The sequence below is a fragment of the Bombina bombina genome, unplaced genomic scaffold, assembly GCF_027579735.1.
Source record: "Bombina bombina isolate aBomBom1 unplaced genomic scaffold, aBomBom1.pri scaffold_480, whole genome shotgun sequence".
NCBI lineage: Eukaryota > Metazoa > Chordata > Amphibia > Anura > Bombinatoridae > Bombina > Bombina bombina.
Window position 1 is genome coordinate 48,419 of NW_026512338.1, and position 24,498 is coordinate 72,916.

Consider the following 24,498-nt stretch of genomic DNA (forward strand, 5'->3'; position numbering starts at 1 on the left):
AACCTCTATGACTAAGCACTAAGCGTTTTAATTTCCATACCATCAAATTTAATAATTTGATTTCCTGACGGAAAAAACAAATCTAAAGATATAAGGTCTGGCCTAGATGAAAGTGACCAAGGTTGGCAACTGAACATTCGAACAAGAACCATATACCAAAACCTGAGCGGCCATGCTGGAGCCACCAGCAGCACAAACGATTGCTCCATGATGATTTTGAAAAATCACTCTTAAAAAGAAGAACCAGAAGGAGCAAAAATATAGGCAGATTGATAACTCCAAGGAAGTGTCAATGCATACACTGTTTCCGCCTGAGGATCCCCGGACCTGAATAGGTACCTGGGAAATTTTCTTGCTTAGATGAGATGCCATCAGAACTATTCCTGGAAACCCTCACATCAGAACAATTTGAAAAAACACATCTGGGTAAAGAGACCATTCTCCCGGATGTAAAGCTTGATTGACAGAGATAATCCGCTTCCCAATTGTCTAAACCTGGGATATGGACCGCAGAAATTAGACAGGAGCTGGATTTAGCCCAAGCAAGTATCAGAGATACTTCTTTCACAGCCTAAGGACTGAGAGTCCCACCCTGATGATTGACATACGCCACAGTTGTGACATTGTCATCTGAAAAACAATAACGTCTCTCTCATCAAAAAGAAACCAAAACTGACTAACTCTGAGAATGCACGGATTTCCAAAATATTGAATGGTAATCTCGCCTCCTGAGATTTCCAAACCCCTTGTGCTGACAGAGATCCCCAGACAGCCTCCCAACCTAAAAGATTTGCATCTGTAGTGATCAAGGTCCAGGTTGGATGAAACGAAGAGAGTTCTGTGCCATCTTTAACAAGGTTTTACAGGATTTTGAGTGCAAAATGATTCAAAGATTCGATCATTTAACACTTCTAGCTATGCTGGCACGTCAAAAGACGGAGACTTTAGAGACCGGAGAGTGGACTGTCCAACTCCTAAAGAGCAACTGGGAGACTTCCTGCTGCACCTAAAAGGGACGATTCAAACATCCAGCTCAAATAGCCGCCTCATAAATTTCAACAGCCCTCAGGGTGACCACACAGCCTTAACAGATGGTCGTTCTACACCGGTTTGGAATTGCAGCGCTGTGTCAGTCATGATCGGGGAACCGATGATCACTACTCCCATCGTAAGTGACCCTGGGCTCTGTGTACCATATGGGCAAAGTCTTCCTAACCTGAGATTGTGTCTGTGAGGGGACTCCAACATGCTATGTGGCTATTACCTGGGTTTGGACTATACACCATATTGGATCGCTTTGCAGTTTAAGTGTAATTTACCTCCCAGTAGCTGTACAAAAGCTGGAGTTGGGTGATATTGGAGGCTTTGCAGCAGAGGCCTCATTCTCCCGCCCTTGCATCAGTCTTCTCTATAACTTTGGCTTTTGGACACCCTAATGAGAGCTGTGCAGTTTGATATGTGGGTCCTTATTGTTATACACATAACTTAATCACTTGTTTACTCTTTGGACAACCTTATGATGTTTATCGTTCACATTTTGCAAGTAGTGTACAGTACTATGCATATGAATAGGCTTGCCTTTAACTATGTATACAGTCTTTCCCTAGTTTACAGCGCATGTATAATTCTCTATAATTGTGATCACTGGTACAATCTCTAATATATTTGTGGCTTTAACTGGAGATAGGGATATGTGAATATTGTCACTTTTTATTTTTTCTCTAAGGGTTTCAAAGGTGATTCACCCACAATGTAATGGTGATTATTTCCTCTCCTCTTCCCAACAACCAACCTTTATAATATTGCTTCCTATAGGGAAATTTCCCACATTCTCATTACCTGTATATACTAGCAGATTTTTACATATCCATAATGATATCCTAGTTACTTGTGAAGCCCTTATGTAACTTACCCTAAGGTTCCAAGTGGGGTATCAACGTTTATTTGATCTTTCCCAAAGAAAAAGCTGAGATTTAAACGTATTGGGTCTCACATACTAAGAAGTAAGACCAAGGTATTACCACATACTTTCTTTTTTTCCCCTTTTATTTATTCTATGGCACAGTCCTCCTCCGCTATCTTGATTACTATAAAATTTACAATTGGCTTCTCACAGTTTTGATCTCATAGTGTGTAACTGCACTTATCAGTTTCTAGTTGTAAATAAATCTAAGGTCTATGGGCTATAAAGAATGTAACTGAGACATACTAAGCCCTAACATAAGCCCTTTTTATCTATTACTTGCCAAATAATGTCTATACCTAAAGATATATAAGTGGCCTCTTACATAGCAAGCGACAGAATATCTAGAAAGAAATATAGGGGCATTGATATACTCATACTGCTTTCTAGTCTATGCCACATAATTGTATGCTAACTAGCTCAGGTTTTCTATTGTTGGCTGAAAATACTTTACCTTATGCTGGCCAAAAAACTTCTTAGTTTACACCTGGGGTACTTTATCATGATCTTATACTTTTTAAGATAAGGCTACTATACATAGTGTTCCTATTATAGTATTACTAAGATGTTTTTGTGTATATGACAGGTCCTTTATGACTATTGACTATGTTTAAACGCTACTCCTCTAACCATAACTGAAAGACTTGTTATAGACTACACCTCGACTAATAATAGCAGTCACAGATCCCTGCACAATACTATACTTGTATGGGTATTTATAACAAAAACTGGGGTTGGAGGACGCTTGTAATTAATGGAATCTGGTGAGAACTTGTTCGATTAGACCAAAGACAGATTGTGATGATCTCCCAGTCAGTTGTAGTTAATTGATTGCATATTTGTTTAGACTTGTATACGTCACCCAGTCTTTACATACATAGGATTTACTTACTTGACGACAGCCAGTTTGAAATTTGATTTAATCCTAATATGCCTACATATATATAGCTAATGCAGGCTATGGTAACTCCATAATTACAGATCAATATTGTGAGTCGGTTGCTTTGTCCATTATGTATTATATAACCTATTGGTTATCTATACATTTAAAAAACAAAAGGTTCTGAATATTAGGGGAAACAGCTATTCTCTTATTACCTTTACTATACATTTCATACTAGTTAATTTGCATCAAAATAGTTTAAGAAAACCACTCAATTTCTTGCTCTTCAAGTATCCATGTATAATTAGAATTTGTGGTTCTCTTGATATGCGCTTATCAATGTTTTATGCTGAGTGCTCAACTTCACTGATATTGATACTCTCATTTTATTTACAAATCACTATTTCATTTTTGTATATAGATATTACCATTGTATTTACTCTTTATCATGTGCCACCAACTTATTTTTACTATTTTATCATGTTCCAAGAGTGACCGAATTTATCATTGCTATTCCTCTATGAATGTTTCTGTTTTTCCTAGTTACAAGAGTGACCCTTTGTTGTTTAAGAGGACTGTTTAAAGGATAACAAAAGAGGTTGCAATTCAGTAATTTGAGATGTTATTATTTATTCTCTATTTCATAGGCTCTTGTCCTTTAAAATGTGTAATCATTTATATTAGCCAAGTAAATTATATTTTGCATTACTGTCTCATATTGTATTAAAGGGACAGTCTAGGCCAAAATAAACTTTCATGATTCAGATAGAGCATGTCATTTTAAACAATTTTCCAATTTACTTTTATCACCAATTTTGCTTTGTTCTCTTGGTATTCTTAGTTGAAAGCTTAAGCTAGGAGGTTCATATGCTAATTTCTTAGACCTTGAAGCTCACCTCTTTCAGATTGCATTTTAACAGTTTTTCACCACTAGAGGGTGTTAGTTCACGTATTTCATATAGATAACACTGTGCTCGTGCACGAGAAGTTATCTGGGAGCAGGCACTGATTGGCTAGACTGCAAGTCTGTCCAAAGGAATTGAAAAAAGGGGCAGTTTGCAGAGGCTTAGATACAAGATAATCACAGAGGTTAAAAGTATATTATTATAACTGTGTTGGTTATGCAAAACTGGGAAATGGGTAATAAACGGATTATCTATCTTTTAAAACAATAAAAATTCTGGTGTAGACTGTCCCTTTAAGCTAGTATGTTCTAACAACCTCAATAAAAAAAAATATTGATTCAAAAAACATAATTGCTTGAAATAGTACAAGTGTAAGCATAATACATGGAGCATCTAAAACACATAGGGGCATATTTATTAATAGGCGAGCAGACATGATACGAAGTAGCGTATCATGTCCGCCGCACATCGATAAATACCGACAGCATACGCTCTTTAGACCGCTGCTTCATAACTTCTGCTTGATAAATATGCCCCACAATGATGTTGTTACCATTCTTCAAACACCAGTTAATACATAAAGAAATCTTATCCCAAAGTGCATATGTGTAAGAAAATACCTAATAACAAAAGTGCCTGGAAAAAATATTAGAGTTTAGAGGCTAACAGTCTGTCTATAAAAGGAATCCCTTCTTGATGAGTGCTACGAGGGTTAGCCAAGAAAAAAATGCAATATGCATTCAATCATTTTTATACCCATTTTTCTTTTAATATACTTATGGGAATAAGTATATCATACATAACTATGGTGCTGTTTGTCTTACCCTGCTGCATGCAACACTGTGATTGTTTAAATCAATGCAGGTGCTCATTTGCAACTGATTCTAACTGGCTAAAGCACAGGAGATACAAAAAAAAAACATGTTCCAAAGGCTTTTCAAATGTGCATTGCTGGTTCACAGTGAAACTGCAAAGACTGGGGAAACGAATAACCAAATTACAGTTTTTAAATTCTTAATACAGTTTTCTGTAGATCTATTATAATAAAGTGGTTAATTGCTAAAGCATATTAAGCATATATAAAAATACTTTAATGTCCCTTAAAAAGATAAGAAAAATACATTATTGAAAAAAACTGTATTATTAGGTAAGTACAAACCTTGGGACACGAGAACTGCCTATTATTCCATCCCAAAGTGGTGTAAATTGTTGATTGTACTTTTCAATAACTCTTTTCATTCTAAAGCCTGGACTGAATTCTTCTAGAAGAAAAGAAGTTAAATGAAAATTTAGGCTACTTATATTTGCATTTTTTAATATTAGTAAGTATAAAGGAAATGTCATATATTTAGAAAAATTAACATATTCTAAAACTTTTAATGGCTTTAACATTTGTAAGGAATAATAGATATGTTATTTTTTTTTTTACATACAATACACAGTATTTCAATCAGCTGCAATACTTATAACACAAATACTGAAGTTTAACTCGTTACTTAAAGGGAAGGTAAACAATATAATTTTTAAACCATGTCAAAGACTTTATTTAAAGGGACAGTCTACACCTTAGTCATCTTAAAGTCTTATCTTAGATTAAGCTGCCAAACGCCTCCTGCCACCCTTTTTATATCACGCAGCAGGAACAGTAAAAAAGTTATTTTAAAATAAATGGTGTTTCTGGCCAGTTATAGAGGCTGCCAAGCTCAGCCCACTGATGACATCACGATCTGGGCTACATCTAGGCACACTGCTGAATAGCATTGATAGTCTATTGAATCCAACTAGTGAGTCTTTTGTGATTAGATGCCATATGCAGCCAAGATCATGATGTAATCAGTGGGCTGAGCATGGTAGCCATTTTAAAGTGCCAGAAACAATAGTCAATTTAAAATAACTTTTTTACTGTTACTGCTGCATGATATAGAAAGGGTGCAGGAGACTATTTGCAGCTTAATCTAAGGTAAGACTTTAAGATGACTAAGGTGTAGACTGTCCTTTTAAAACATGATATTACTTATATGCAAAGTATAGAACTCTTGTGCAAAACTTGATTTAACACCCACAGGTTCCATACTTATAGACTCCTCCTGCTGCAAGCCTTTTTTTTAAATGTAATTTTGTACAGAAAATAATGTCTGTATTGACCCCCGTCACAAAAATAATAAAATAAAATGTTCACAGCAAAGAGCAGCTGAAAATCTCTGTAAAAATGGACTCTACAATCAAGATTTTAACACAAGTATTGACATAAACGCAATATTTGCTGTGCTTTCTTTTTTTAAATTTGTTTAATGTCCGTATAAAGATAAGATAAGCAGATAAGAGTTTATTGTATTCAAAGCAGCTGCAGGAACACTTTTTCAAATGCTCTGGTCTCTTCCACCCACCCTCACTGAGGTTAATTTCTGCTGCTGCTCCTTGTTTTCATAACTTATCTATAGTCAATACTGCCATACTGAAAATTTCAATATAAGTATCAGTTTATACAGGCAAAAGCAGATATTTGAAATAACAAAATAAATGTAAAAGAGTAATCTCTAAGTACAGTACAATGTCGCTTTTAATGAAGGTGCTTTAATATTATGTATGTAGGCGGACTTTGGATTGTTATTTTTTGTTTGTGTGAAAAATATGCTTGCTCCTGATATCCAACAATAACATCAAACATGAGAAATGTTTTGCTACATATCATACCAGGTTCATTTTCCTCATTATATGGATCCACAATATCTAATAGAAACTGTTAAGAAAAATAACCAGTGATGTATTTGCCCATATGGGTACAGATAAAATCATTTGAGAAGGAAGCAAAAAGTGCGCATTTGAAAGGATACATTTAAATTTATGAGTATCAAGGGAAATGCAGTTTGCCGGTAACGTACGATCAATAGGTGCCTAAAGTAGAGAAAAAAAAACATTGTGTTACAGATTGTGAATAATATAAAGTATTACAAATATTAATTTTATCTCATGAACTATTAAAGGGACACTAAACCACATTTTTTTCTTTTGTGATTCAGATAGAGCATGCAATTTTAAGCAACTTTCTTATTTACTCCTATTATCAATTTTTCTTTGTTCTCTTGCTATCTTTATTTAAAAAGTAGGAGTTTAGGAGCTTGCCCATTTTAGGTTCAGAACCCTGGATAGCACTTGCTTATTGGTGACTACATTTGGCTAATTAATAAGCAAACATAACCCAGGTTCTGAACTAAAAAACATAATTTATGTAAGAACTTACCTGATAAATTCATTTCTTTCATATTAGCAAGAGTCCATGAGCTAGTGACGTATGGGATATACATTCCTACCAGGAGGGGCAAAGTTTCCCAAACCTTAAAATGCCTATAAATACACCCCTCACCACACCCACAATTCAGTTTAACGAATAGCCAAGAAGTGGGGTGATAAGAAAGGAGCGAAAGCATCAAAAATAAGGAATTGGAATAATTGTGCTTTATACAAAAAAATCATAACCACCACAAAAAGGGTGGGCCTCATGGACTCTTGCTAATATGAAAGAAATGAATTTATCAGGTAAGTTCTTACATAAATTATGTTTTCTTTCATGTAATTAGCAAGAGTCCATGAGCTAGTGACGTATGGGATAGCAGATACCCAAGATGTGGAACTTCCACGCAAGAGTCACTAGAGAGGGAGGGATAAAATAAAGACAGCCAATTCCTCTGAAAAATTAATCCACAACCCAAATCAAAAGTTTAAATTTTTATAATGAAAAAAACCTGAAATTATAAGCAGAAGAATCAAACTGAAACAGCTGCCTGAGGTACTATTCTACCAAAAACTGCTTCTGAAGAAGAGAAAACATCAAAATGGTAGAATTTAGTAAAAGTATGCAAAGAAGACTAAGTCGTTGCTTTGCAAATCTGATCAACAGAAGCTTCATTCTTAAAAGCCCAGGAAGTAGAAACTGACCTAGCAGAATGAGCCGTAATCCTCTGAGGCGGGGATTAACCCGACTCCAAATAAGCATGATGAATCAAAAGCTTTAACCAAGATGCCAAAGAAATGGCAGAAGCCTTCTGACCTTTCCTAAAACCAGAAAAGAAAACAAATAGACTAGAAGTCTTACTGAAAACAGTAGCTTCAACATAATATTTCAAAACTCTTACCACATCCAAAGAATGTAAGAATCTTTCCAAAGAATTCTTAGGATTAGGACACAAGAAAGGGACAATAATTCCTCTACTAATGTTGTTAGAATTCACAACTTTATGTAAAAATTTAAATGAAGACAGCAAAACCACCTTATCCTGATGAAAAATCAGAAAAAGGAGACTCACAAGAAAGAGCAGATAATTCAAAAACTGTTCTAGCTGAAGAGATGTCTAAAAGGAACAATACTTTCCATGAAAGTAATTTTAATGTCCAAAGAAAGCATATGCTCAAATGGAAGAGCCTGTAAAGCCCTCAGAACCAAATTAAGACTCCAAAGAGGAGAAATTTGCTTAATGACAGGCTTGATACGAACCAAAGCCTGAACAAAACAATGAATAACAGAAAGATTAGCAAAATTTTCTGTGAAAACAGCACAGAATAAAGCAGAGATTTGTCTTTCAAAGAACTTGCAGACAAAAACCCTTATCCAAACCATCCTGAAGAAACTATAAAATCCTAGGAATTCTAAAAGAATGCCAAGAGAATTTATGAGAAGAACATCATGAGATGTAAATCTTCCAAACTCGATAATAAATCTTACTAGACACAGATTTACGAGCCTGCAACATAGTATTATTCACTGAGTCAGAGAAACTTCTATGACTAAGTACTAAGCGTTAGATTTCCATACCATCAAATTAATAATTTGAGTTCCTGATGGAAAAAAACGAAAGTTAAGATATAAGGTCTGGGCTTAATGGAAGTGACCAAGATTGGCAACTGGACATCCGAACAAGAACCATATACCAAAACCTGTGTGGCCATGCTGGAGCCACCAGCAACGCAAAAGATTGCTCCCTGATGATTTTGAAAATCACTCTAAAAAGAAAAACCAGAGGCGAAAAAATATAGGCAGATTGATAACTCCAAGGAAGTGTCAATGCATACACTGCTTCCGCCTGAGGATCCCCGGACCTGAATAGGCCCCTGGGAAGTTCCTTGTTTAGATGAAATGCCATCAGATCTATTTCTGGAAGCCCTCACATCTGAACAATTTGAAAAAACACATCTGGGTAAAGAGACCATTCTCCCGGATGTAAAGCTTGATTGACAGAGATAATCCGCTTCCCAATTGACTAAACCTGGGATATGGACCGCAGAAATTAGACAGGAGCTGGATTAAGCCCAAGCAAGTATCCAAGATACTTCTTTCACAGCCTAAGGACTTAGAGTCCCACCCTGATGATTGACATACGCCACAGTTGTGACATTGTCTGTCTGAAAAACAATAAACGTCTCTTTCTTCAAAAAGAAGCCAAAACTGAAGAACTCTGACAAACGCACAGAGTTCCAAAATATTGAATGGTAATCTCGCCTCCTGAGATTTCCAAACCCCTTGTGCTAACAGAGATCCCCAGACAGCCTCCCAACCTAAAAGACTCGCGTCTGTAGTGATCATGGTCCAGGTTGAATGAACCAAAGAGACCCGTAGAACTATATGATGGTGATCTAACCACCAAGTCAAAGATAGTTGAACATTGGGATTTAAAGATATAAAAAGTGATATCCTAGAATCCCTGCACCATTAATTCAGCATAAAAAACTGGAAAGGTTTCCTATGAAAATGAGCAAAGGGAATCGAATCCAATGCTGCAGTCATGAGACCTAAAAACTTCCATACATATAGCAACTGAAGGAAATAATAGAGACTGAAGGTTCCGACAAACGGAACCCAATAAAATTGTCACTTGTCTGCTAGAGACAAAGACATTGACACAATCTATCTGGAAACCTAAAAAAGGTGACCCTTGTCTGAGGAATCAAAGAGCTTTTGATAAAAAGATCCTCTAACCATGTCTTTGAAGAAACAACAAAAGTTGAATCGTATGAGATTCCGCAGAACAAAAAGACTGAGCCAGTACCACGAGACCGTCCAAATAAGGAAACACTGAGAACCTTGAAAAGATTCTTAGAACTGTCGCTAGACCAGAAGTAAAAGCAACAAAATGGTAATGCTTGTCAAAAAAAGAGAATCTCAGAAAATGAAAATAATCTGAATGAAAACAGAAAATGAAGATATGCATCTATTGTATCTATTGTAAACAAATAATGTCCTCACTGACCAAAAGGCAGAATAGACCATATAAACACCATTCTAAAAGATGGTACACTTATGACAATTCAAAAAGATTTTCTATCTTTGGGACAATGAATAGTTTTGAATAAAACCCCCAAACCCTGTTCCTAAAATGGAACTGGTATAAATACCCCAGAAAACTCCAGGTCTGAGCAGCGCCTTGAGCCCCAACAGGTGACCAGCTGCGCTTCACAAGTACCCAATACATACAGGTCTGAAACACACTTCAGGAAAGTGTGAGCCTTACTGGAATAGCTGGAATATGATAGAGAAAAAAAGACTTCTCACAGGCGGTTTTACTCTGAATCCTATTCTGTACCCAAATCTAAGAAGTTTGGACCGAATTGAACCAAACAATCTTTAAAAAATCTTAACATGCCCCTTACCAGCTAAGCTGGAATAAGAACCCCACCTACATGCAAATTTGGGGAGCTGACTTTGATATTTTAAATGGCTTAAATTGAATGAAGAAAACTTCCAATTATAAACATGTTACTTGGGGAAGAAATAGGATTCCGTTCCTTAGTAAGAAAAAAAAAACTAATATTAGCTTAAGATTTAGTCTTAGAGCTCAATCTTGAAGCCCAGAGTAACAGTAGAAGAATCGAATCCAATTGAACCAAATAATTGATTACCTTGGAAAAAAAGAAATATGGAATTTAGAAATCAAATTAGCATTCCAAGATTGAAGTCACAAAGTTCTTCTAGCTAAAATAGCTAAAGACATAGATTAAACCTCATTTGCGAAAATATCAAAAAAATGACGACACAAATGAAATTATTAGCATGTTGATCAACTTAACAATGCTAAACAAATCATAATTCGATACTTGTTGCACTAAAGTATCCAACCAGAAAGTTGAAGCAGTTGCAACATCAGCCAAATAAATTGCAGGTCTAAGAAAAGTACCTGAAAATAAAAAAATTTCCTAAAATAAGATACAAGTTTCCCATCTGAAGGAAAAAAAAATAAAAATACTATTTGCTATAGGAATAGTAGTATGTTAAGCAAGAGTAGAGATAGCCCCATTAACTTGGGGAATCTTTCCTCAAAACTTAAAAAAACTGCCGGCAAAGGATACAATTTAAAAACCTTAAAGAAGGAATAAAAGATATTCCCGGCCTATTCCATTCCCTAGTATCAGGAACTAGAGAAAACCTCTGAAGAAACCACAGAAGGTTAATAAGCAGAATTTAAATGTTAGCTAGTCTTAATCAAAAGAACTAGTTACTTCAATATCCAAAATAATCAACACCTTTTCAACAAAGAACGAATGTACTCTATTTAAAAATAAAAAAGTAGATTTGTTAGTGTCAATATCTGATGAATAAAATTCTGAATGAGAAAAAACACCATCAGAGAAGGATAATTTAGTATGTTGTTGGTCATTTGAAACTTCATCAACTAAATGAGAAGTTTAAAAAAGACCTAAAAATTTTATTAGAAGGCGGGATGGCAGACAAAGCCTTTAGAATAGAATCAGAAAAATATTCTTATAAATTCCTAAATATATCTTGTACATTAGATGTAAAAAGAATAGCAATAGATAATGCATAAATACTAATGGACTCTGAATGTAAAAGTTTATCATAATAACTTATTACAAACCATAGCTAAAGATAAACATTCATAACATTAAAATAAATGAACTTAGTTTTGGTAGGACTGATATCAGTCATCAGGAATCCCTCAGTATTTTCTGATACAGGAACAGTGTTTTGAATATCTTGCAATATGTAATAGAAAAAACAACATATAAAGCAAAATTATCAAATTTCTTAAATGACAGTTTCAGGAATGGGGAAAAAAGCAAAATGAAACAAGCTTCTAGCAACCAGAAGCAACTGAAAAGTGAGAATGAAATAATGTGAAAAAACTGGCGCCAAGAATGACGCCCACACATTTTGGCGCCAAGAATGACGCCCATATTTTTTGGCGCCAAAAAACGTCCGCAATACACATACGTCAAAAATGACGCAATTATGAAAAAAATTACGAAATTTTTGCACCAAAAAAGTCTAGCGCCAAAAATGACGCAATAAATAGAAGCATTTTCTGCACCCGCGAGCCTAACAGCCCACAATTTTGTAAAAAAGTCAATTGAAAATTGAAGGTAAGAATATGAAATTTATATGCATTTTCCCAAAATGAAACTGACAGTCTGAATGAAGGAATACTGAATATCCTGAATCATGGCAAATATAAGTTTAAACACATATATTGAGAACTTTACATATAAAGTGCCCACCATAGCTTTGAGTGTCATAAATAGAAATAAGACTTACTTACCCTAAGACACTCATCTACATATAGTAGATAGCCAAACCAGTACTGAAACGAGAATCAGTAGAGGTAATGGTATATAAGAGTATATCGTCAATCTGAAAAGGGAGGTAGGAGAAGAAATCTCTACGACCGATAACAGAGAACCTATGAAATAGATCCCCTAGAGGAAGACCATTGAATTCAAATAGGCAATACTCTCTTCACATCCCTCTGACATTCACTGCACTCTGAGAGGAAAACCGGGCTTCAACCTGCTGCGAAGCGCATATCAACGTAGAATCTAGCACAAACTTACTTCACCACCTCCATGGGAGGCAAAGTTTGTAAAACTGAATTGTGGGTGTGGTGAGGGGTGTATTTATAGGCATTTTAAGGTTTGGGAAACTTTGCCCCTCCTGGTAGGAATGTATATCCCATACGTCACTAGCTCATGGACTCTTGCTAATTACATGAAAGAAATGGGTCAGATCCTAAGCTTTACATTCCTGCTTTTTAATTAAAGATAGCAAGAGAGTGAAGAAAATTGATAATAGGAGTAAATTAGAAAGCTGCTTAAAATTGCATGATCTATCTGAATCATACAAATGTAGGTTTAGTATCCCTTTAATAGTAAATCATATATAAAACACGCCAACAGCAGACATTTTGTTTCCTAACCTGAAAGATGTAGAAAGTTTAAATCAAAAGTTTATTTGAACATAATATGAAACAATAAAGTGACATATTTGCATACAATACGAGGGTGTCAAACCATAATACATAACTTTAGATCAATGTCTGTTTGATAAAAATGGAAGCAATCTAGTTTTGTGCATTTCTACTTGAGAAGTATTAGAAAAAAAACTATGTAAGCATGACAGAAACTCAGTGTTTTATTGCCCTACTGGTTGCATATTACTGCATATTAAACACATGTAAATGAGTTAAATACATAGTTAAAGTTGCTACAGCAGTGTACTACTGAGAGATAGCTGAAAACATCTGGTGAGCCAATGACAAGAGGCATATTAGCTCAGCCATCATTCACCAGCTAGCTTTTAGTAGTGCACTGCAGCTCCTGAGCATACCTATGTATGCCTTCTAAAAAAGGCTGCAAACCAAGTAAAATTGCTAATAAAAGTAAATTAAAAAGTATCTTAAAAGGTCACTGTCATGGGAGACCAGCACTCTATACTGTTGTTTAACTGGGATCATTTCAATGAGCAAAACGGATGGTAAAATAAATTGTACTTTATTCGCTGAAATAGGCAAACACACAGAAGTACACAAAATACAGAAAGAACACACTCACTTTGGGGCTAGGAGAAAAACTACCCTGTTCTATCAGCCACAGTCAGTAGAATCCAGGTAAATACAAATAGTCCTCTTGCACAGTCTTGTTATAGTCCCTTAGAGAGCTCTTGGGTAATCGACCCCTGAATAGTTTAGGCAACTTGGAATAACTCTCTCTTTTTTCCCACCCCAAGTGGTTTTAAAAACTGCCCATCTCTCTTGTCAGCTCAAAACATGCCCCCTAGCAATGATCTTAGCAACCAATCGTAACTCAACCCACAGAGGGGCATCACTGTTAACAGCTGTCAGTCCCACCCCCTGATCACCTGCTGAGATTGTAGTCAGTCTGGCTGAGGATGTACAAATGCAGCCTTTTGAAGTGCCAGATCTGAGGGTAATAGATGGACCAGATATCACTTTTGTCCCTAGAAGATTTACTGCCATGAGTAATTAACTCTCTGCTTTGAAGCAGCCTTCTCAGATATGTAAATCAGTCTTTTAAGCAGAGACTGTGAAAATCTTTCTTTGTACACTGGCTTGTGACATAATTTGTACAAATAGCAATACACCACAGCTATTGACATACATGCATGCATGAGAAGCAAGCCCCAAAACACAGAATAAGGGAAACCATGTGGGCCCAACCCCCATCAGTGAGCCTGGGCACCCACTCTTCCGTCACACCTCCCCCCTAAGATAAGGGCAATGTTACGACTGCCTCATCCGGCGGTTTGACTCGCCCGACCCTGCGTGTGGAAACTGGCTCATTGGGGCTGTCCTGTCTGGAGAGTCCATCCGCATTTCCATGCTCACTGCCTTTTTTATGCTGAATTGAAAACATTTAATTCTTGTAATGCCAAACTCCATCGCAGTAATTTACCATTCTACCCAGACACCCTTTGCAGCCAGCTCAGGGGGTTGCAATCCGTGATCACAGTGAAGGTCTGGCCGTACAAATAGGGCTACAGTTTGCGTAGCACCCACACTAGACATTCCTTTTCAATAGTGGCATAAGCCACTTCTCTGGGTAGCAGTTTCCTGCTCAAATACACAACAGGGTGTTCACTCCCCTCCTCCCTCACCTGGCTGACCACAGCCCCTATGCCATAGTCTGAGGCATCAGTCTGCACCAATAATTTCTTGCTGTAGTCCGGTGTGGCTAGAATTGGAGCACTAGCCAGCGCAGTCTTCAGCGCCTCAAGAGTTTTCATAGACGGGAGACCAGGCTACCAGACTGGGGTGTCGCTTTTTGGTCAGATCTGTCAGGGGTTTGGCCAGGGCTCTATACTGGGGCACAAATTTCCTGTAATACCCTGTTCTTCCTATCTTGAAATCTAACTGTACAACATAGTTTCACTCATTCATCGGTGCGGGTACGGTCCAGACCAGGCCGCCATTAATTTGTTCTGCAGAGTGGGTTTTAGAACACGCACTTGCTGACCTGGGATGAATGTCCGGCTACGGCATGCTGGTCATACAAAGCTTATCGCTTGGTCTGAGCCTCCCTGAGATTAACCTGTGCCAACCCCATAAGCGATTCCAACCGGTCTCTGAGATCTACCACATACTGGGGCACAGAAAGATCAGTAGTGGTAGTCTCCCCTTCCCATCCCTCACGGAATAAGTTTAGAGGTCCCCGCACCCTGCACCCATATATAGCAACTCAAAGTTAGAGAACCTGGTAAATTCTTGTGGTACCTCTCGGTACGCGAACAGCAAATGCTGCAGGTAAATCTCCCAGTCCTTCCCTTCAGCCTCCATAAAAGCTTGCAGCATCTGCTTCAAGGTACCATTGAACCGCTCACACAACCCGTTAGTTTGGGGGTGGTAAGGGGTTATGCGCTGGTGCTTCACCCCGCATACCTCCCAGAGACACTGTAGCAATTCATTCATGAATTGCGGCCCTTGGTCAGTTAGGATCTCACTAGGGAACATCCAAAGAATAATGAAGTCCCAGACCGGCTCCTCCTAAAAACAGCTTTATTTCATTTGATTAAAAAGAAAAAGCAAAAAAGCTAACAGCACATAAAAAGTTCACAGCTCAACCTGTCACTACCAACAACACCTACAGGTTAAGATATAGTACAGACATATGAAGTCGGCTCCCCTTCACATGTTACGCATTTCGGGATTACCCTTATTCATAGATCGTCTGTTTCCTGAAAGCAGCAAGCAGTCACCATCTAAAAAGTTTTTTGGATGGTGACTGCCTGCTGCTTTCAGCAAACAGACGCCGCAGGAGTTTACTCTAACTCAGTTCGGGAGCGGCACTTCACAAACTGATAACACTACAGACCCTAGAGGGGAAACATCTGATTTGAGGTCCTGATACGATCCCAGGAGGATAACACACGGCTTCCGGTGTAAGTATAAATGTACACCTTGCCGTTGTGAATTTTATATGCTTTAAAAAGATTTCCCTGTCCTATCTCTCGCCCATCCTCTGCAGCTCTATGACTTCAAACAAATGCAGCTAATACTGGCTGCTTAACAAGGCTTTCACATACAATTAACCAACAAACTTTTAACAGCTGAATAAGACTGCTAAATATTAAGACTGCTTCTCTGCTACAAAAAACACTTTAATACTGGTATATATAAGTATGTGCTCTGTGCTATTTATGCCCTTTTAATGTGAACATTCTTTGTTGTTGTTTGTGCTTTTTATTGTTATTTACTACCACTATGCACAGTGATTTATGTATTCTTTTAACCAAGGAGTTTAATTAAAACATTATAATTTACCTATATAGGGTCCTTAAAAAAGCCATTTTTTTTACACATTAAGCTACCTTTGGGCAGCGCAGCGCAGCTGTAATCCATTACTAATCTGCAGTTTCTGTAATTCTCCTATATTAGCACTGTTAAGGTTTTGTGGGGAAACCTTTTATTTTACAACAGCTTTGTGTACTAGATCTCAGCGCTGGGTTGTTTTTTTCTACTTCCAAATCAGTCTTTTAAGCAGGGACTTTGAAAATCTTTCTTTGTACACTGGGTTGTGACATAATTTGTACAAATAGCAATACACCACTGTTAATGACATACACGTACATGCATGAGAGGCAAGCTCCAAAACACAGAATAAGGGAAACCAGTGAGCCTGGGGACCCACTCTTCCGACACAGTCATGCTCTATATGAACCATGAAACGTTAATTTTGATTTTAATGTCCATTTAACCATAATAGGGGACCAGTTTATAGTATGAATAAAACAAGAAAAAGCCTTAAAGTGGCATAATCTCACAAATATATGCTGATGTAGGGTACATAGTTAAAACTGAACCAATATCATTTCAGTATTCCTGAACACAATATATTTACCAAACGCAGTATAGAAGCTTTATTAGAAAGGAAACATACACTTCTGATTAACAAAGTGTCATGAACTAAAAAGCATGATAGTCTTTTTTCAAGCTGATGGAAGAATTCTTTACAAGGATTTTCTAATGATTTTCAAATTCTAGACCATCACAATACATTAGAAAACACGGTAGTCTAATAATTACTTGTGACTTCTAACTGTTATTTTGTCAGTCATCATCATCTATATTGAATATTGAGCCTATGGGGCCGAATTATCAAGCTGCGAATGAAGCTTTATGCCACGGTTTCCGCACGAACCTTCAGGTTCGCCGGAAACAGCAGTTATGAAGCAGTGGTCTAAAGGAATCTGCAGGGGGGGCATTGCACAAGCAGTTCACAAGAACTGCTTGTTCAATGATAAATGCCGACAGAAAGCCTGAGATCTGCATGTTTCTCAAAATGTTTGCTGATGCTTCCCTAACCCAAATGTAGGAAATAAAGATTTGTCAGAACTTCTAACTAAGCTACAAATTGATTGGAGTAACATAGTAAAGAAAGCTAACAAAAAAATCATAATTTTAATTACACATAGCTAAAACTAATGGATTGATACAGATTGTATCATGTGAAATTATTTAATGGCATACTCACAATCTTTATGTTCTTTTTTTGTCCAGACTTTGGCTTTCTGTCTTTTCCACTCTTTGTATCTCTTTTAGCTTCATCCTCTTCTGTTAAAGAAATAGGAAATGTAAGGATATATAATGGTCAACCTCATATAAATAAAACAAAGTTAGAAGATAGAGATATCATCTATCTATCTATCTATCTATCTATCTATCCATCTATCTATCTATCTATGTGTGTAGCTATAAAGATAAACAATAAATCCAAAAACCACAAAGATTTGCATATTTTAAAAACTTTGCACATTCTTAGTAATTTAAACTTTTTATAATAAATATGTTTTGTATATTTGCCAAAGTCTAATGTGATGATGCAACTCTTGCTCAGTTTGCCTTTAAAAATGAACAAAAAGAGTAATGGCTATACATTTTAAATACTTTAAAGAACATAATAAATATTGTTGATTCTAGACCACCTGCATGTTTAAAAGTAGTTTGATAATCTTTTGCCTGAATCTAACTTACTGCACGCCAATCATCCATACTCTGTGATTGAATAGTATTGTCTAAAAAATAATAAAATTTCTGGCAAATTGTGCCTGATCCTGACTACATTGCGGTTTATCCCCTGGTACTTTCATTGGCCAACCGTTGGCAGCCATGCTAGACGAGTTTGCTTCTTTACATGGGTTACCCATTCTGCTTGACTATACTTGTGGGTCTCACCCTTGGTCCTATCCAGAGTGAGAATGTGCTAATATTCACTTATAACATTACAATTATGACTATTAGCTCTCTTTATGTATTTCTGCCAACGAGAGATTTAAAATTATCATGTGTCCAATACATACTTTCCTTTTTTTTTTTTTTTCTTCTATTGCAGATGAAGAATTGTCTAAGATATATTGGGGCTATTTTGATTTATATACCTCATTGTTATATAGTGGTTTTTAACCTCCTTCCTTTATTTGTAATCTGATCATTATATTAATTATATGTATATGTTCAATAACTTTAACATATTTTATAATTTATTAAGAGCATCTTTCTTTTTGTTGATCTATCATCCCATTTAAATCTGAATGAATGCAGAGTTCATTACAAAGCTATCTTGTAACTGATAGTAAATATACACCCCACATGTCCATAACATTTTAAAACTATGCCTTCTCAAAATTGGTCAAAATATGACTTTCTAGTCTCAAGATTCTTATCCATAGGATCCTTGAAAATTGGTCTGCATTCTAAAGGAATAAGTGTGCATTTTGAAAAAAACTGGAGATTTTTTTTATATGAAACTATATAACACTCATTGATGTAGGGCACAGCACACTCTAGAATGTGAACATCAGAGGGCACTTAAGTGTGTATTTTGTGCACTAAAATATGTTGCCTTTTTTATTTAAAATCATATTTAAAAACTGGTAATATATTGCACTAAATATTCCAAATTAGAAATGTAGTTGTGAGTCTTTACTAATTGTACTATTCCATCAAATGGGTTGAGTTGTCTGTATATTTGGGAGAAATAGGTCTTTTAGATTAATAAGCAGGAGAGATCTGTGCGTTTGCTATATATGCAATGGGAATCCACTGCAGATAATCATCAAATTATATTGCACAATCCCTAAAGCTCTCAGTACACCTGTCTCATAATGTATGAAGTAAAGAAAATCATTTAGTGTGAGTTTTTGCAGTTACATGAAAGGTTACACATTTTGACCCTACACACTCTTTCTATTCCTTTATTAACGTCTATCTATATTGCATTCTGGTAATATATGAAAATAAACATAATAAAAATTACAGTGTAATTGCAAGATTACCCATGTAACCATCTTTCATATATTTAACTTTTTTGTGTGGAGGTATTTATCTATTTATTACTAAACTGTTATGTAACACATTTCTCAAAAAACCTAATACTAACAAGGAGCCTACATTCAAAGGGACTGATCCACTGAAGAAAAGATTGTGAAAGGGTAGTAGGTACACAGCTTTGCCCTGAAGAGCAAGGTACTGGGATACCTGGTCATGCAGTGAAAGAAACTAGATCCAATTTATACATTATGTATGAGAAGTATTTATACTATTTGGACCATCTTTTAAATGTTTTTTTTATGTAGTAAGAAGCAGCTCATGGTTAAGGAGATTCATATTAGAATACATTTATTAGGACTCACTTGCTAAAGAATTATGGGTTAAAAAAAAAAGGGCAGGTAAAGTCTGCACCCTGTAGAGGAAGTCCGAGTTTTGACTGAGGCATAAAGCATGATGAGGATATAGAGAGGTAATGGAAGTGCCTAAGCTCCCACGTGTACCATTCTGCAGGTGGGCAAACCGTTATGCCTACATTCATGGCCATTCAGGCATCATGCAAATTTGCAAGAGCAGGGCTTGTCAATCATTCTGTATGAGTCCAAGATAATTTAAGTTCAACACGACTGAGGTGGAAAACTGCTTAAGAAGTAGTCCTCTGTTTCATAATTTGCTTGTGCAGACTAACTGCACCACGTGTGCTCAAAAAGCTGCGTGAAACAGACAAGAGCTTAACACTAAGGGCTCCATTTATCAAGTAGTAGAAGCTGCTTTGAAGCCTGCTTGCTTGGCGCTGCACATGGAAATATTTGTGCAATGTTACATGTGGGCAGCTGACATGCAGAGTCTGCTGTCTGTTCACTGAAATAATTGGTTGACAGTATGGAACCGTGATTGCCTGTGATTTGATAACTGTGACCCTAATATCTAATGTCCTGGATATGGTGGACGACTATTTGCAAACGTTTGCTTTTTGTGATCTGTTGTGGGTCAATCAATACCTTTTAACTGTTAAAATAAAGTATGTTTTATTTTATATTCCCATATTCACTATACCTGAAGATAGTGTGTATGGAATATTTGTATTGACAAAGTCCCCAGTAAGGGCTAAAAAATGAATTTGCTCATGTGGAATAAGAGTACTGATATTGAATTTTCATTATTAATTGATAGTACTTAGTTATCTTAATGAAAATAAACTACATGTAGTTTCAATCAGCCTGCGGGCTGTGTAAGACAATAAACACTTACCAAGTGAATGTGCCCTGATCGTACCCAATTAATAATTCAGATGATACAGTAGAAAGCCCATCTTTTTTTTTTTTAATAAGTAAGTTTTTATTGGTGAAAAAGATACAAAACCACATAACAAAACAATTATGCTCGGTAAAATAGATAACAGATTGCATTCTAACAGTCAAGGGTTCATTAACATACAAAGAGAATCATGTTACCTAACTCAGTGAACAGGTCTATAATGAAATCGTTCATGAGCTGTGTATTCGTACGTTTCAGGAGTTATGTATTGGTTTGTCATAGAGAGAATTTCGTCTCTTTTTCATGGGAATTTTAGGTATCGTATGGCCATTTATGCCATACACATTGAGCCTGACAGTGAAGGGAGGTAAGGTATAGAACATATATAGTATGTATACTTGAAAGTAATACTGGGAGGGGTAGACACCTACCTCTCTTTACAGGGAGGGGGGGGGAGGTATTGGGGGGAGGTAGCGGTATCAGAAAGTGGAAGGGGGGAAGGGGCAGAGCAATGAGGGGCACCCCAGACCTAACATAGTGGGGCGCTTCCTCTAGGGGGGGGCAGTTAAAGTAGTCACAGGGAGGTCGCTAGGTCTGAGGAGACAGGGGACATCATGTAGTTGGCTTTAGGTAAGTCTCCCAAGGTTCCCAGATTAGGGGAAAGACATCCGACTGTTTCCTAGTCCGGAAGACATAGTCTTCCATTGATTTAACGTACTGCAGGTAGTCAACAACTGCCTGCCATCTTGGGGGCTGTTGTTTCTTCCAATTCCTGGCAATTAACATCTTGACTGATGTCAGTATGTAGACTAACAGATATCTCTTGTGCCTCAGCAGTTTTTTAACTCCCAAATGTAACAGGGCAAGGCCTGGAGTGTCCGGGGTCGGGAGTTCTAGTACCTTGCAGACCTCACAGGTTTTCGACCAAAGAGGTCGGAGTTTGCTACATGACCACCACACATGGAGCGGTGTACCCGTCTCTCCACACCCTCTCCAACATAAGGGTGAGTGCTCAGGGTACAGGGTCCGGAGTTTGGTCGGCACTAAGTGCCATCTGGAGATGATCTTGAAATAGAGTTCATACATTGTAGCACAATGAAGTGCTGATTTAGTCAACTGTATCGCCTTAGTCCAGTCAAGTTTCGTAAAAGTGAGTCTCAACTCAGCCTCCCAGGAGGCCATATGCCTGGTTTTCACCAGTGTGGGAGGACCCATCAGGGATCGGTAATGGACTGTGAGAGGTTTGCTCAGTTGGAGGTTTGCCCTCCATCTCATCTCCCAGATGGTAGGAGCCCTGAGTTTGTCAACTAGGAAACCCCAGGCCTTCATCAGGGATCTCAGTCTCATAAAGTCGAACTCGAGGGATCTGGGAATAGCGAATTTAGACAGCATGTCTTGCGGCAAGAGAAGTTTCTCATTCAGGTAGAAGTCGCTCAAGGAGGTGACCTCTAGGGCTTTCCAGGGGGCAAGCCGAATATTTGGTAGCCCCTGAAGAAGCGACATGAGAGGGTGGATGGGCGAAGGGTGTGGGGCTATCAACTGGTGGTGTCTGAGGCTGAACCAAACCGATTGACATTCTTTGATGAGAATGTTGGAGATCGGTATCTGTGCAGCCAAGTGTGGTGGAACCCACAGGAGATCTGAGAGGTCGACATAAGCAGGGAGTGAAGCCTGCTCCAGCTCCCGCCATCTGGCAGGGGGCAGGGCAGGTCCCCACGCTGAGACGTGCGAAATCATCGCCGCATGGTGGTATAGTTGAACGTTGGGTAGTCCCAGCCCACCTCTGTCTATAGGAACCTGAAGTGTGGCCGCGGCCACCCTTGGGCGCTTATTGTTCCAAACATAGGCATTGAATGCAGTCTGGAAGCCACGTAATGTCTTTTCCGGGACCGAGATGGGGATACACCGCATAAGGTAGGTTAATTTAGGGAGGATCATCATCTTCAGAGCAGAAATTCTGCCCATCCAGGAGATTTCCTCATATTTTCTAGATTTCAGTCTCATCTCAATCTCCCGTAGAAGAACACTGTAGTTCTCCTGCAATACCGTATTTTTGTCATGTGACAGAAAGACACCTAAATGTCTGATCCCATCTGTTGACCACCTAAACGAGTAGAGTCGCCTAAGGCGTCTCTGCTCCGATTGCTCGATGTGAATCATGTAGGCCTCTGTTTTAGACACATTGACCTTATAGTTCGAAATGTTACTAAAGGCGTCAATAATCTCAAAGAGATAGGGGAGTGACTCTACTGGGTTGGTGAGGAAGAGAGTGAGATCATCGGCAAAGAGTGCCAATTTCTGAAGCGTGTCGTGTATCTGTAGGCCCTGGACCTCAGGACTTTCTCTGATTGCCTCCGCCAGAGGTTCCATCACCAGCGCGAAGAGGAGCGGAGACAGGGGGCACCCCTGTCTGGTTCCGTTCCTGATCGCAATTTTAGGGGAGCAGAGGCCCATTCCCTTAATAACAGCCGTCGGGGAAGCGTAGAGAGCGGCAACAGCTGAGCGAAACGTCGCAGGGATCCCAAAACGTTCTAAAGTGTAAAACATATAATCCCACCTCAACCTGTCAAACGCTTTTTCTGTGTCCATGGACAGGGTGAGGAGGGGTAGACCCATATCAGCTGTTTCAACAAATATGTTCAGTAGCCTACGGGTGTTATCCGTACCTTGCCTTCCTTGTATGAATCCCACTTGGTCCAAATGGACCAAAGAGGGTAAGTGTTTTCCAAGCCTAGTCGCAAGGACCTTGGCATAGATTTTCACATCCACATTAATGAGGGAGATGGGCCGATAGCTCTCGCAGAGCGTTGGGTCCTTCCCCTCCTTGGGTATAGTCAAGATATTAGCTTCCAAGAATTCGGGGAGGAAAGCTCCCTCTTCTCTAACCTCATCGAAAAGATGGAGCAGGATAGGAGACAGCACGTGGGTAAGGGTACGATAAAAGAGGCTCGTGAACCCATCTGGACCTGGAGCCTTGTGGGGCTTCAAGGTCAATATAGCTGTTTTGATTTCCTCCAAAGTGAATGGGGCAGTTAAATCCTCGGCTGAGTCTTCTGTTAGGGAGGGAAGGTTTAACTTTGCCAAGAACTGCTGAGCAGCTATTCTGCAGTCTCTGGTTCCCGAGGAGTTGCTATCAAGGTTATATAAGGACGCATAGTAGTCGGCAAAAGCCTTCCCTATACTTCTAGGTGAGTGGACTACGCCTGTCGCCGAAGAAATCATGGGGATTCTGGCCTGAACCGCACGATCTCTGAGCTTACGGGCCAACAACCTGTCTGCCTTGTTCCCCTTGTAAAAATACACCTGTCTGAGTCGAAGTAAGGTTGCCTGGACTCGTAGTTGCTCTCTCTTGGCAATTTCCTCCTTGATAGCGCCAACTTGGTCGCCCATAGTGGGGGTGGGAGAATACTTGTTAGCCAATTCCGCCTGTCTCAGTTCCGCATAGAGCTTAGCAAGGGAAACCTTGTTTTTAGCTTTTAATAATGCGCCTTTTTTTATAAAATGGCCCCTAAGGTAGGCTTTGAGTGCAGCCCACAGGATTCCCTGGGTCGTGTTACCCGTGTCATTATGTCTCAGGAAATCCGAGATTGTCTCCACTAGCTGAGGGATTTCCCCCTCTGTCAAAAGATGGTCAGGTAGCTTCCAAGAGGGCCTGGAGTCCGGGGGGCGCAAGGTGGAGCACCCAGCACTGACAAGGTCATGGTCTGACCAGGGGCATGGTCTAATACGTGGGGCACAGAATTGATCCAAGGTCCAGGAATGTCAGGGTATTCACTATTACAATCCTGTCCCTTTAATTCTGAATCCTCTTTTCCTATTTAAGGCCCCTCCTCTCTATGCTCCTCGCTTGGTAATTTGAATCAGTTACTTTATGTGACTCCTCTCTGAAGACACCTAGCCCTTTCCTCAATCTGTGGGGATTTCTTA

At 38.4% G+C, this 24,498-nt stretch overlaps 1 protein-coding gene across 1 annotated transcript in view; it reads right to left on the reverse strand.

The window, feature by feature from the left end:
- The window catches only part of LOC128644243 (cilia- and flagella-associated protein 46-like), a gene marked incomplete at both ends in the record, with an annotated part of 384,741 nt that overhangs the window by 43,493 nt on the left and 316,750 nt on the right, over nt 1-24,498 (reverse strand). Inside the window, 4 exon segments of the mRNA XM_053696926.1 lie at nt 4,911-5,013; nt 6,446-6,481; nt 6,586-6,646; nt 17,522-17,601. Coding sequence (XP_053552901.1) covers nt 4,911-5,013; nt 6,446-6,481; nt 6,586-6,646; nt 17,522-17,601 — 280 coding nt within the window.